The following is a 13,803-nucleotide window of genomic DNA, read 5'->3' as shown; positions in this document are numbered from 1 at the left end:
TGTATCAATTTACAATACCCCCATCAGTGCAAGAGCGTTCCCTTTTCTCTACACCCTCTCCAGCATTTATTATTTGTAGATTTTTTTTATGATGCCCATTCTGACCTTTGTGAGGTGATACCTCATTGTAGTTTTGACTTGCATTTCTCTAATGATTTGTCATGTCGAGCATCGTTTCATGTGTTTGTTGGCAATCTGTATCTCTTCCTCAGAGAAATGTCTATTTAGGTCTTCTGCCCATTTTTGGATTGGGTTGTTTGTTTTTTTGGATATTGAGCTGCATGAGCTGCTTGTATATTTTGGTAATTAATCCTTTGTCAGTTGCTTTGTTTGCAAATATTTTCTCCCATTCTGAGGGTTATCTTTCATCTTGTTTATGTTTTCCTTTGTTGTGCAAAAGCTTTTAAGTTTCATTTGGTCCCATTTGTTTTTTTGATATTATTTCCATTTCTCTAGGAGGTAGGTCAAAAAGGATCTTGCTGTGATTTATGTCATAGAGTGTTCTGCCTATGTTTTCCTCAAAGAGTTTTATACTGCCTGGTCTTACATTTAGGTCTCTAATCCATTTTCAGTTTATTTTTGTGTATGGTGTTTGGGAGCGTTCTAATTTCATACTTTTACATGTACCTGTCCAGTTATCCCAGCACCACTTATTGAAGAGGCTGTCTTTTCTCCACTGTACATGCTTGCCTCCTTTATCAAAGATAAGGTGACCATATGTGCATGGGTTTATCTCTGGGCTTTCTATCCTGTTCCATTGATCGATATTTCAGTTTTTGTGCTAGTACCATACTGTCTTGGTTACTGTAGGTTTGTAATATAGTCTGAAGTCCAGGAGCCTGATTCCTCCAGCTCCGTTTTTCTTTCTCAATATTGCATTGGCTATTCGGGGTCTTTTGTGTTTCCATACAAATTGTGAAATTTTTTGTTCTAGTTCTGTGAAAAATGGCAGTGGTAATTTGATAGGGATTGCATTGAATCTGTAGATTGCTTTGGGTAGTAGAGTCATTTTCACAATGTTGATTCTTCCAATCCAAGAACATGGTATATCTCTCCATCTATTTGTATCATCTTTAATTTCATTCATCAGTGTCCTTTTTTGTTTTTTTTTTATTTCTGAGATATACATTTTAAAGTAATAACTAGAATTATGACTTATAACATTATACCAGAACATATAAGATTTTTAGAAATTTCATGTAATGTCTGAAACATGTATATTAATATATTTCCATACAAATAACCCAATGAAAGTTTAGAATTAGTTGTTTTGTTTGTTTTTTTATACTGCAGGTACTTATTAGTCATCAATTTTATACACATCAGTGTATACATGTCAATCCCAATCGCCCAATTCAGCACACCACCATCCCCACCCCACCGCAGTTTTCCCCCCTTGGTGACCATATGTCTGTTCTCTACATCTGTGTCTCAACTTCTGCCCTGCAAACCGGCTCATCTGTACCATTTTTCTAGGTTCCACATACATGCGTTAATATACGATATTTGTTTTTCTCTTTCTGACTTACTTCACTCTGTATGACAGTCTCTAGATCCATCCACGTGTCAACAAATAACTCAATTTCGTTCCTTTTTATGGCTGAGTAATATTCCATTGTATATATGTACCACTACTTCTTTATCCATTCGTCTGTCGATGGGCATTTAGGTTGCTTCCATGACCTGGCTATTGTAAATAGTGCTGCAATGAACATTGGGGTGCATGTGTCTTTTTGAATTATGGTTTTCTCTGGGTATACACCCAGTAGTGGGATTGCTAGATCATATGGTAAATCTATTTTTAGTTTTTTAAGGAACCTCCATACTGTTCTCCATAGTGGCTGTATCAATTTACATTCCCACCAACAGTGCAAGAGGGTTCCCTTTTCTCCACACCCTCTCCAGCATTTGTTGTTTGTAGATTTTCTGATGATGCCCATTCTAACTGGTGTGAGGTGATACCTCATTGTAGTTTTGATTTGCATTTCTCTAATAATTAGTGATGATGAGCATCTTTTCATGTGCTTCTTGGCCATCTGTATGTCTTCTTTGGAGAAATGTCTATTTAGGTCTTCTGCCCATTTTTAGATTGGGTTGTTTGTTTCTTTAATATTGAGCTGAATGAGCTGTTTATATATTTTGGAGATTAATCCTTTGTCTGTTGATTCATTTGCAAATATTTTCTCCCATTCTGAGGGTTGTCTTTTGGACTTGTTTATGGTTTCCTTTGCTGTGCAAAAGCTTTGAAGTTTCATTAGGTCCCATTTGTTTATTTTTGTTTTTATTTCCATTACTCTAGGAGGTGGATCAAAAAAGGTCTTGCTGTGATTTATGTCAAACAGTGTTCTTCTTATGCTTTTCTCTAAGAGTTTTATAGTGTCCGATCTTACATTTAGGTCTCGAATCCATTTTGAGTTTATTTTTGTGTATAGTGTTAGGGAGTGTTCCAATTTCATTCTTTGACATGTAGCTGTCCAGTTTTCCCAGCACCACTTACTGAAGAGACTGTCTTTTCTCCATTGTATATCTTTGCCTCCTTTGTCATAGATTAGTTGACCATAGGTGCGTGGGTTTATCTCTGGGCTTTCTATCTTGTTCCATTGATCTATGTTTCTGTTTTTGTGCCAGTACCATATTGTCTTGATTACTGTTGCTTTGTAGTATAGTCTGAAGTCAGGGAGTCTGATTTCTCCAGCTCCATTTTTTTCCCTCAAGACTGCTTTGGCTATTCGGGGTCTTTTGTGTCTCCATACAAATTTTAAGATGATTTGTTCTAGTTCCGTAAAAAATGCCATTGGCAATTTCATAGGAATTGCATTGAATCTGTAGATTTCTTTGGGTAGTATAGTCATTTTCACAATATTGATTCTTCCAATCCAAGAACATGGTATATCTCTCCATCTGTTGGTATCATCTTTAATTTCTTTCATCAGTGTTTTATAGTTTTCTGCATACAGGTCTTTTGTCTCCCTAGGTAAGTTTATTCCTAGGTATTTTATTCTTTATGTTGCAAGGGTAAATGGGAGTGTTTCCATAATTTCTCTTTCAGATTTTTCATCATTAGTGTATAGGAATGCAAGAGATTTCTGTGCATTAATTTTGTATCCTGCAACTTTACCAAATTCATTGATTAGCTCTAGTAGTTTTCTGGTGGCATTTTTAGGATTCTCTATGTATAGTATCATGTCATCTGCAAACAGTGACAGTTTTACTTCTTCTTTTCCAATTTGTGTTCCTTTTATTTCTTTTTCTTCTCTGATTGCCGTGGATAGGACTTCCAAAACTATGTTGAATAATAGTGGTGAGAGTGGACATCCTTGTCTCGTTCCTGATCTTAGGGGAAATGCTTCCAGTTTTTCACTGTTGAGAATGATGTTTGCTGTGGGTTTGTCGTATGTAGCCTTTATTATGTTGAGGCAGGTTCCCTCTATGCCCACTTTCTGGAGAGTTTTTATCATAAATGGGTGTTGAATTTTGTCAAAAGCTTTTTCTGCATCTATTGTGATGACCATATGGTTTTTATTCTTCAGTTTGTTAATATGGTGTATCACATTGATTGATTTGTGTATATTGAAGAATCCTTGCATCCCTGGGATAAATCCCACTTGATCGTGGTGTATGATCCTTTTAATGTGTTGTTGGATTCTGTTTGCTAGTATTTTGTTGAGGATTTTTGCATATATATTCATCAGTGATATTGGTCTGTGATATTCTTTTTTTGTAGTATGTTGGTCTGGTTTTGGTATCAAGGTGATGGTGGTCTCATAAAATGAGTTTGGGAGTGTTCCTTCCTCTGCAATTTTTTGGACGAGTTTGAGAAGGATGGGTGTTAGCTCTTCTGTAAATGTTTGATAGAACTCACCTGTGAAGCCATCTCGTCCTGGACTTTTGTTTGTTTGAATATTTTTAATCACAGTTTCAATTTCATTACTTGTGATTGGTCTCTTCATATTTTCTGTTTCTTCCTGGTTCAGTCTTGGAAGGTTATACCTTTCTAAGAATTTCTCCATTTCTTCCAGGTTGTCCATTTTATTGGCATAGAGTTGCTTGTAGTAGTCTCTTAGGATGCTTTGTATTTCTGCGGTGTCTGTTGTAACTTCCCCCTTTTCATTTCTGATTTTATTGATTTGAGTCCTCTCCCTCATATCTCGATGAGTCTGCCTAATGGCTTATCAATTTTGTTTATCTTCTCAAAGAACCAGCTTTTAGTTTTATTGATCTTTGCTATTGTTTTCTTTGTTTCTATTTCATTTATTTCCGCTCTGATCTTTATGACTTCTTTCCTTCTGCTAACTTTGGGTTTTGTTTGTTCTTCTTTCTCTAGTTCCTTTAGGTGTAAGGTTAGATTGTTTACTTGAGATTTTTCTTGTTTCTTTAGGTAGGCTTGTATAGCTATAAACTTCCCTCTTAGAACTGCTTATGCTGCATGCCATAGTTTTTGGATCATCGTGTTTTCTTTGTCATTTTTCTCTAGGTATTTTTTGATTTCCTCTTTGATTTCTTCAGTTATCTCCTGGTTATTTAGTAACGTATCGTTTAGCCTCCATGTGTTTGTGTTTCTTACGTTTTTTTCCCTGTAATTCATTTCTAATCTCATAGCGTTGTGGTCAGAAAAGATGCTTGATATGATTTCAATTTTCTTAAATTTACTGAGGCTTGATTTGTGGCCCATGATGTGATCTATCCTGGAGAATGTTCCATGCACACTTGAGAAGAAAGTGTAATCTGCTGGTTTTGGAAGGAATGTCCTATAAATATCAATTAAATCTATCTGGTCTACTGTGTCATTTAAAGCTTGTGTTTCCTTATTTATTTTCATTTTGGATGATCTGTCCATTGGTGTAAGTGAGGTGTTAAAATCCACCACTATTATTGTGTTACTGTCGATTTCCTCTTTTATAGCTGTCAGCAGTTGCTTTATGTATTGAGGTGCTCCTATTTTGGTTGCATATGTATTTATAATTGTTATATCTTCTTCTCGGATTGATCCCTTGATCATTATGTAGTGTCTTTCCTTGTCTCTTGTAACATTCTTTATTTTAAAGTCTATTTTATCTGATATGAGTATAGCTTCTCCAGCTTTCTTTTGATTTCCATTTGCATGGAATATCTTTTTCCATCCCCTCACGTTCAGTCTGTATGTGTCCCCAGGTCTGAAGTGGGTCTCTTGTAGACAGCATATATATGGGTCTTATTTCTGTATCCATTCAGCAAGCCTGTGTCTTTTGGTTGGAGCATTTAATCCAGTCATGTTTAAGGTAATTATCGATATGTATGTTCCTATGACCATTTTCTTAATTGTTTTGGGTTTATTTTTGTAGGTCCTTTTCTTCTCTTGTGTTTCCCACTTAGAGCAGTTCCTTTAGCATTTGTTGTAGAGCTGGTTTGGTGGTGCTGAATTCTCTTAGCTTTTGCTTGTCTGTAAAGCTTTTGATTTATCTACCAAATCTGAATGAGATTCCTGCCGGGTAGAGTAATCTTGGTGGTAGGTTCTTCCCTTTCATCACTTTAAATATATCATGCCACTCCCTTCTGGCTTGCAGAATTTCTGCTGAGAAATCAGCTGTTAACGTTATGGGAGTTCCCTTGCATGTTATTTGTTGTTTTTCCCTTGTTGCTTTTAATTTTTCTTTGTCTTTAATTTTTGTCAATTTGATTACTATGTGTCTCGACGTGTTTCTCCTTGGGTTTATCCTGCCTGGGTCTCTCTGCACTTCCTGGACTTGGGTGGATATTCCCTTTCCCATGTTAGGGAAGTTTTTGACTATAATCTCTTCAGATATTTTCTTGGGTCCTTTCTCTGTCTCTTCTCCTTCTGGGACCCCTATAATGCGAATGTTGTTGCGTTTAATGTTGTCCCATAGGTCTCTTAGGCTGTCTTCATTTCTTTTCATTCTTTTTTTCTTTATTCTGTTCCACTGCAGTGAATTCCACCATTCTGCCTTCCAGGTCACTTATCCGTTCTTCTGCCTCAATTATTCTGCTATTGATTCCTTCTAGTGTAGTTTTCATTTCAGTTATTGTATTGGTCATCTCTGTTTGTTTGTTCTTTAATTCTTCTAGGTCTTTGTTAATCATTTCTTGCATCTTCTCGATCTTTGCCTCCATTCTTATTCCGAGGTCCTGGATCATCTTCACTATCATTATTCTGAATTCTTTTTCTGGAAGGTTGCCTATCTCCACTTCATTTAGTTGTTTTTCTGGGGTTTTATCTTGTTCCTTCATCTGGTGTATAGCCCTCTGCCTTTTCATCTTGTCTATCTTTCTGTGAATGTGGTTTTTGTTGCACAGGCTGCAGGGTTATAGTTTTTCTTGCTTCTGCTGTCTGCTCTCTGGTGGTTGAGGCTATCTAAGAGTCTTGATGGGAGGCTCTGGTGGTGGGTAGAGCTGACTGTTGCTGTGGTGGTCAGAGCTCAGTAAAACTTTAATCCACTTAACTGTTGATGGGTGGGGCTGTGTTCCCTCCCTGTTGGTTGTTTTGCCTGAGGCAACCCAACACTGGAGCCTACCTGGGCTCTTTGTTGGGGCTAATGAGAGACTGTGGTAGGGCTCACACCAAGGAGTACTTCCCAGAACTTCTGCTGCCAGTGTCCTTGTCCCCACGGTGAAACAGAGCCACCCCCCACCTCTGCAGGAGACCTTCCAACACTAGCAGGTAGGTCTGGTTCAGTCTCCCCCGGGGTCACTCCTCCTTCCTCTGGGTCCCGATGCGCACACTATTTTGTGTGCGCCCTCCAAGAGTGGGGTCTCTGTTTCCCCCAGTCGTGTCGAAGTCCTGCAATCAATTCCCACCAGGCTTCAAAGTCTGATTCTCTATGAACTCCTCCTCCCGTTGCCAGACCCCGAGGTTGGGAAGCCTGACGTGGTGCTCAGAACATTCACTCCCGTGGGTGGACTTCTGTGGTATAAGTGCTCGCCAGTCTGTGAGTCACCCATCCAGCAGTTATGGGATTTGATTTTACTCTAATTGCGCCCCTCCTGCCGTCTCATCGTGGCTTCTCCTTTGTCTTTGGATGTGGGGTATCATTTTTGGTGAGTTCCAGTGTCTTCCTGTCGATGATTGTCCAGCAGCTAGTTGTGATTCTGGTATTCTCGCAAGAGGGAGTGAGAGCATGTCCTTCTACTCCGCCATCTTGTTTCCTTCCTCTCATCAGTGTCTTATAATTTTCTGCATACAGGTCTTTTGTCGCCTTAGGTAGGTTTATTCCTAGATATTTTACTCTTTTTGTTGCAGTGGTAAAGGGAAGTGTTTTCTTAATTTCACTTTCAGATTTTTCATCATTAGTGTTTAGGAATGCAAGAGATTTCTGTGCATCAATTTTGTATCCTGCTACTTTACGAAATTCATTGATTAGCTCTAGTAGTTTTCTGGTAGCATCTTTAGGATTCTCTATGTATAGTATCATGTCATCTGCAAACAGTGGCAATTTTACTTCTTCTTTTCCGATTTGGATTCCTTTTATTTCTTTTTCTTCTCTGATGACTGTGGCTAAAACTTCCAAAACTATGTTGAATAACAGTGGTGAGAGTGGGCCACCTTGTCTTGTTCCTGATAATATAGGAAATGGTTTCAGTTTTTTGCCATTGAGAATGATGTTGGCTGTGGGTTTGTCATACATGACCCTTATTATGTTGAGCTAATTTCCCTCTGTGCCTACTCTCTGGAGGGTTTTTATCATAAATGGGTGTTGAATTCTGTCAAAAGCTTTTTCTGCATCTACTGACATTATCATATGCTTTTTCTCCCTCAGTTTGTTAATATGGTTTATCACATTGATTCATTTGCATATATTGAAGAATCCTTGCATTCCTGGGGTAAACCCCACTTGATCATGGTGCATGATCCTTTTATTGTGCTGTTGGACTCTGTTTGCTAATATTTGTTGAGGATTTTTGCATCTATGTTCATCAGTGATATTGGCCTATAGTTTTGTTTCTTTGTGACATCTTTGTCTTTTTTTCATATCAGGTTGATGGTGGCCTTGTAGAATGAGTTTGGGAGTGTTCCTCCCTCTGCTATATTTTGGAAGCGTCTGAGAAAGATAGGTGTTAGCTCTTCTCTAAATGTTTGATAGAATTCGCCTGTGAAGCCATCTGGTCCTGGGCTTTTGTTTCTTGGAAGATTTTTAATCACAGTTTCAATTTCAGTGCTTGTGTTTGGTGTGTTTATATTTTCTATTTCTTCCTAGTTCAGTCTCGGAAGGTTGTGTGTTTCTAATAATTTGTCCATTTCTTCCAGGTTGTCCATTTTATTGGCATATAGTTGCTTGTAGTAACCTCTCTTGATCCTTTGTATTTCTGCAGTGTCAGTTGTTACTTCTCCTTTTTCCTTTCTAATTCTATTGATTTGAGTCCTCTCCCCTTTTTTCTTGTTGAGTCTGGCTAACGGTTTATCAAGTTTGTATATCTTCTCAAAGAACCAGCTTTTAGTTTTATTGATCTTTGCTATCATTTCCTGCATTTGTTTTTCATTTATTTCTTATCTGATCTTTATGATTTCTTTGCTTCTGCTACCTTTTGGGCTTTTTTTGTTCTTTCTCTAATTGCTTTAGGTGCAAGGTTAGGTTGTTTATTTGAGATGTTCCTTGTTTCTTGAGGTAGGATTGTATTGCTATAAACTTCCCTCTTAGAACTGCTTTTGCTGCATCCCATGGGTTTTGGGTCATTGTGTTTTCATTGTCATTTGTTTCTGCATAGTTTTTGATTTCCTCTTTGATTTCTTCAGTGATCTCTTGGTTATTTAGTAGTGTATAGTTTAGCCTCCATGTGTTTGTATATTTTACAGATTTTTTCCTGTAATTCATATCTAGTCTCATAGCGTTGTGGTCAGAAAAGATACTTGATATGATTTCAATATTCTTAAATTTACCAAAGCTTGATTTGTGACCCAAGGTATGATCTATCCTGGAGAATGTTCCATGAGCACTTGAGAAGAATGTGTATTCTGTTGTTTTGGGGTGGAATGTCCTATAAATATCAATTAAGTCCATCTTGTTTAATGTATCATTTAAAGCTTGTGTTTCCTTATTTATTTTCATTTTGGATGATCTGTCCATTGGTGAAAGTGGGGTGATAAAGTCCTCTACTATGATTGTGTTCCTGTCAATTTCCCTTTTATGGCTGTTAGCATTTGCCTTATGTTTTGAGGTGCTCCTATGTTGGGTGAATAAATATTTACAATTGTTATATCTTCTTCTTGGATTGATCCCTTGATTATTATGTAGTGTCCTTCTTTGTCTCTTGTAATAGTCTTTATTTTAAAATCTATTTTTTCTGATATGAGAATTGCTACTCTAGCTTTCTTTTGATTTCCATTTGCATGGAAGATCTTCTTCCATCCCCTCACTTTCAGTCTGTATATGTCCCTAGGTCTGAAGTGGGTCTCTTGTAGACAGCATAAATACGGGTCTTGTTTTCGTATCCATCCAGCCAGTCTATGTCTTTTGGTTGCAGCATTTAATCCATTTACATTTAAGATAGTTATCGATATGTATGTTCCTATTACCATTTTCTTAATTGTTTTGGGTTTGTTATTGTAACTCTTTTCCTTCTATTGTGTTTCCTGCCTAGAGAAGTTCCTTTAGCATTTGTTGGAGAGCTGGTTTGGTGGTGCTGAATTCTCTTAGCTTTTACTTATCTATAAACGTTTTAATTTCTCTATCGAATCCGAACGAGATCCTTGCTGGTTAGAGTAATCTTGGTTGTAGATTTTTCCCTTTCATCACTTTAAATATGTCCTGCCACCACTCCCTTCTGTCTTGCAGAGTGTCTGCTGAAAGATCAGCTGTTAACCTTATGGGGATTCCCTTGTATGTTATTTGTTGTTTTTCCCATGCTGCTTTTAATATTTTTTCTTTATATTTAATTTTTGATAGTTTGATTAATATGTGTCTTGGCATGTTTCTCTTTGGATTTATCCTGTTTGGGACTCTCTGCACTTCCTGGACTTGATTGACTATTTCTTTTCCCATATTAGGGAAGTTTTCAACTATAATCTCTTCAAATATTTTCTCAGTCCCTTTGTCTCTTCTTCTGGGACCCCTATAATTCGAATGTTGGTGTGTTTAATGTTGTCCCAGAAGTCTCTGAGACTGTCCTCAATTCTTTTCATTCTTTTTTTTTAATTCTGCTCTGCGGTAATTTTTTCCACTATTTAATCTTCCAGGTCACTTATCCTTTCCTCTGCCTCAGTTATTCTGGTATTGATTCCTTCTAGAGAATTTTTAATTTCATTTATTGTGGTGTTCATCATTGTTTGTTTGCTCTTTAGTTCTCCTAGGTCCTTGTTAAACCTTTCTTCTATTTTCTCCATTCTATTTCCAAGATTTTGGATCATCTTTACCATCATTACTCTGAATTCTTTTTCAGGTAAACTGCCTATTTCCTCTTCATTTGTTTGGTCTGGTGGGTTTTTACCTTGCTCCTTCATCTGCTGTGTGTTTCTCTGTCTTCTCATTTTGCTTAACTTACTGTGTTTCGGGTCTCCTTTTTGCAGGCTGCAGGTTCGTAGTTCCCGTTGTTTTTGGTGTCTGCCCCCAGTGGCTAAGGTTGGTTCAGTGGGTTGTGTAGGCTTCCTGGTGAAGGGGACTGGTGCCTGTGTTATGGTGGCTGAAGCTGGATCTTGTCTTTCTGGTGGGCAAGAGCACGTCCAGTGGTGTGTTTTGGGGTGTCTGTGAACTTAATATCATTTTAGGTGGCCTCTGTGCTAATGGGTGGGTTTGTGTTCCTGTCTTGCTAGTTGTTTGGCATGGGGTGTCCAGTACTGTAGCTTACTGGTCGTTGAGTGGAGCTGGGTCTTACCATTGAGATGGAGATCTCTGGCAGATCTTTCACTGTTTGATATTACATGGGGCTTGGAGGTCTCTGGTGAACCAATGTCCTGCACTCGGCTCTCCCACCTCAGAGGCTCAGGCCTGACACCTGGGCAGAGCACCAAGACCCTGTCAGCCACATGGCTCAGAAGAAAAGGGAGAAAAAAGAAAGCAAGAAAGAACGAAAAATAAATAAATAAAATAATGTTATTAAAATAGAAAAAATTATTAAAAATAAAAATGTAATAAAAAAAGAAAGAAAGAAAGAAGAGAGCAACCAAATCCAAAAACAAATCCTCCAATGCTAACAAGTGCTAGAAACTATAGTAAAAAACAAAAAACCCCCAAAAAACGGACAGTCAGAACGCTAGGACAAGTGGCAAAAGCAAAGCTATACAGACAAAATCACATAAAGCAACATACACACTCACAAAAAGAGAAAAAGTAAAATAAATAAATCTATCTATCTATATGTATACATAAAAAATAAAAAAGGAAGCGCACAAACAAATCAATAAACAAATATACCAATGATAATAAACTCTAAATACTAAATTAAGATAAATATAGATCCAGAAGCAAATTACATGCAGCAAGGAAATCTCAAGTCTACAGTTGCTCCCAAAGTCTAATGCCTCAGTTTTGGGATGATTTGCTGTCTATTCAGGTATTCCACAGATGCAGGGTACATCAAGCTGATTGTGGAGATTTAATCCACTGCTCCTGAGGCTGCTGGGAGAAATTTCCCTTTCTCTTCTTTGTTCACACAGCTCCTTGGGTTCAGCTTTGGATTTGGCCCCTCCTCTGTGTGTAAGTCACCTGAGGTGTCTTTTGGGAAGTCTGAGGTCTTCTGCCAGTGTTCAGTAGCTGTTCTGTATGAGTTGTTCCACATATAGATGTAGTTGTGATGTATTTGTGGGGAGGAAGGTGATCTCCACGTCTTACGCCTCTGCCATCTTGTAGGTGCCCCCTGGGCTCCAAAGGATCATCTCCAAGCCTCTGAAAAGCCTCAAAGCCACTTCTGAGACCTCTGTGATGTTTCTGCCAGGGGGCAGGCAGCGTTTAGGGCCCTCCATTTACGACCCAACTTGGAAAGAAAGTCACTGACCCTGGTTTAGATTTCACTGTGTCTGTTTGCTGTCTTACATTCGGGACCTTTCCTGACGTCTAATTTTCCTTCTTCTCTTTCTATGTCGCTGTATAGCACATGGAACTATATTCAATATATTGTAATAACCTATAATGGAAAAGTATCTCAGTCCTCCTGGCTGGACTATCCACCCATCCATGTGGTCAAATATTCATTCAGATGAGGGCCATGCCCGAGGGATGGTGGAGCAACAAGACAGGAACTGGAGTCTCCGGCAACTTGGAACACTTACTGATCTTAGAATGCTCACCTCCAGTCCTGGGCACAGTCTCCACCTGCTTGTACCAGGCTTGGTCTTTGTGACCACCGGCATACTGCAAAAGGGACGTCAGGGTATAGAGGAGACTTCCATTTTAGTCTTGCATTCTTTATCTCGGACTATAATAGGGGCAGGGTGGGCATGCAGCCAATTCATAAATTTTAAATTGCACACTGTTTTGAGTAGTGTGATGAAATCTCGCATAGTCCTGCTCCCTCCCACCCAGGACGTGAAACATTCCTCTGTTCAGCGTATGCTGCCTGTTAGTCACTTAGTAGCTGTCTGGGTTATCAAATCAACTGTCCCAGTATCTCAGTGCTTGTGTTCAATTAACCCTTATTTTACTTAATAATGGCCCTGAAGTGCAAGAGTAGTGATGCTGGCAATTCAAATATGCCAAAAGGAAGCTGTAAAGTGCTTCCTTTAAGTGAAAAGGTGAAAGTTCTCAGCTTAATAAGGGAAGAAAAAGAATCATATGCTGACGTTGCTAAGATCTATAGTAAGAACAAAAAGATCTATGGTAAGAACGAGTCTTCTGTCTGTGAAATTGTGAAGAAGGAAAAAGAAATTTGTGCTAGTTTTGCTGTCGCATCTCGAACTGCAAAAGTTATGGACACAGTACACGATAAGTGCTTAGTTAAGATGGAAATGGCATTAAATTTGTACAATAAGATATTTTGAGAGAGAGAGACCACTTTCACATAACTTTTATTACAGTATATTGTTATAACTGTTCTATTTTATTATTAGTTATTGTTGTTAATCTCTTACATATCTTTATCATAGGTACGTAGGTATAGGAAAAAACATAGTATATGCAGGATTCGGTACTGTCCATGGTTTTGGGCATCCACTGGGGGTCTTGGAACTTATTCCCTGCAAATAAGTGGGAGACTGCTGTGTGACTGTAGAGCTGTGTGACCATTGAACTTTGATTCCTTTTTTCACCTGCAAAATGAGCACTGTGTTTTGTGATAATATAGTCATAATGCTTCTCTCTCAGGTTTGTTCTGAAGAGTAAGTAAGATTTACATTTATATGTAAAATACTTAATACATACCAAGCATCTAACAAATGCTTACTACTCCTGCTGTTACTACTGCTAAGAATAAAAATTATAGTGACAGAAAATACAAAGATGTTCAAGTGTGATGGTTTCTGTCAATTGTGACCAGCTGCAGAAATGCTCAGAGTCTCTATAGCCAGTTTTTCCTCAATTTCTGTTTTCTAGTTCCTTCAGTGATCCTTAAAGAGTGGTCTGCCTATAAAGGGAAGTCACCTCAAACCCCTGAGCTGGTGTCTGCACTGACATTTCGGGAATGGACTTGCCCAAACCTCAAGAAGCTCTGGCTAGGCAAAGCAGTTGAGGACAAGAACAGAAGGATGCGTGCCTTCCTGGCCTGTATGAAGTCAGACACACCCAGTATGCTCAATCCGGCTAACGTCCCCACCCATCTGCTGCTCATGTGCTGTGTACTCCGGTAAGCCATGTGACCGGGAAGTGGTCAGTTCATTTCTATTTTACTTTTTTGACATTTCCTTTAAGCACATGGTTTTTATGGTATTTTGAGGTGGGGAGGTTT

The 13,803-nt window shown here is 38.4% G+C and overlaps 1 protein-coding gene across 4 annotated transcripts in view; it reads left to right on the top strand.

Moving 5' to 3' along the window:
* The window catches only part of FAM120C (family with sequence similarity 120 member C), a 178,224-nt gene that overhangs the window by 92,866 nt on the left and 71,555 nt on the right, over window positions 1-13,803 (top strand). For all 4 annotated transcript variants that reach the window (XM_059911855.1, XM_059911856.1, XM_059911854.1 and 1 more), the window contains one exon: window positions 13,452-13,701. In XM_059911855.1, coding sequence (XP_059767838.1) covers window positions 13,452-13,701 — 250 coding nt within the window. The remainder of the gene's footprint in view (window positions 1-13,451; window positions 13,702-13,803) is intronic.

Source organism: Balaenoptera ricei, chromosome X, assembly GCF_028023285.1.
Source record: "Balaenoptera ricei isolate mBalRic1 chromosome X, mBalRic1.hap2, whole genome shotgun sequence".
Taxonomy (NCBI): Eukaryota; Metazoa; Chordata; class Mammalia; order Artiodactyla; family Balaenopteridae; genus Balaenoptera; species Balaenoptera ricei.
The sequence above is the reverse complement of the archived record's forward strand: the minus strand, read 5'-3'. Positions and strand labels throughout refer to the sequence as shown.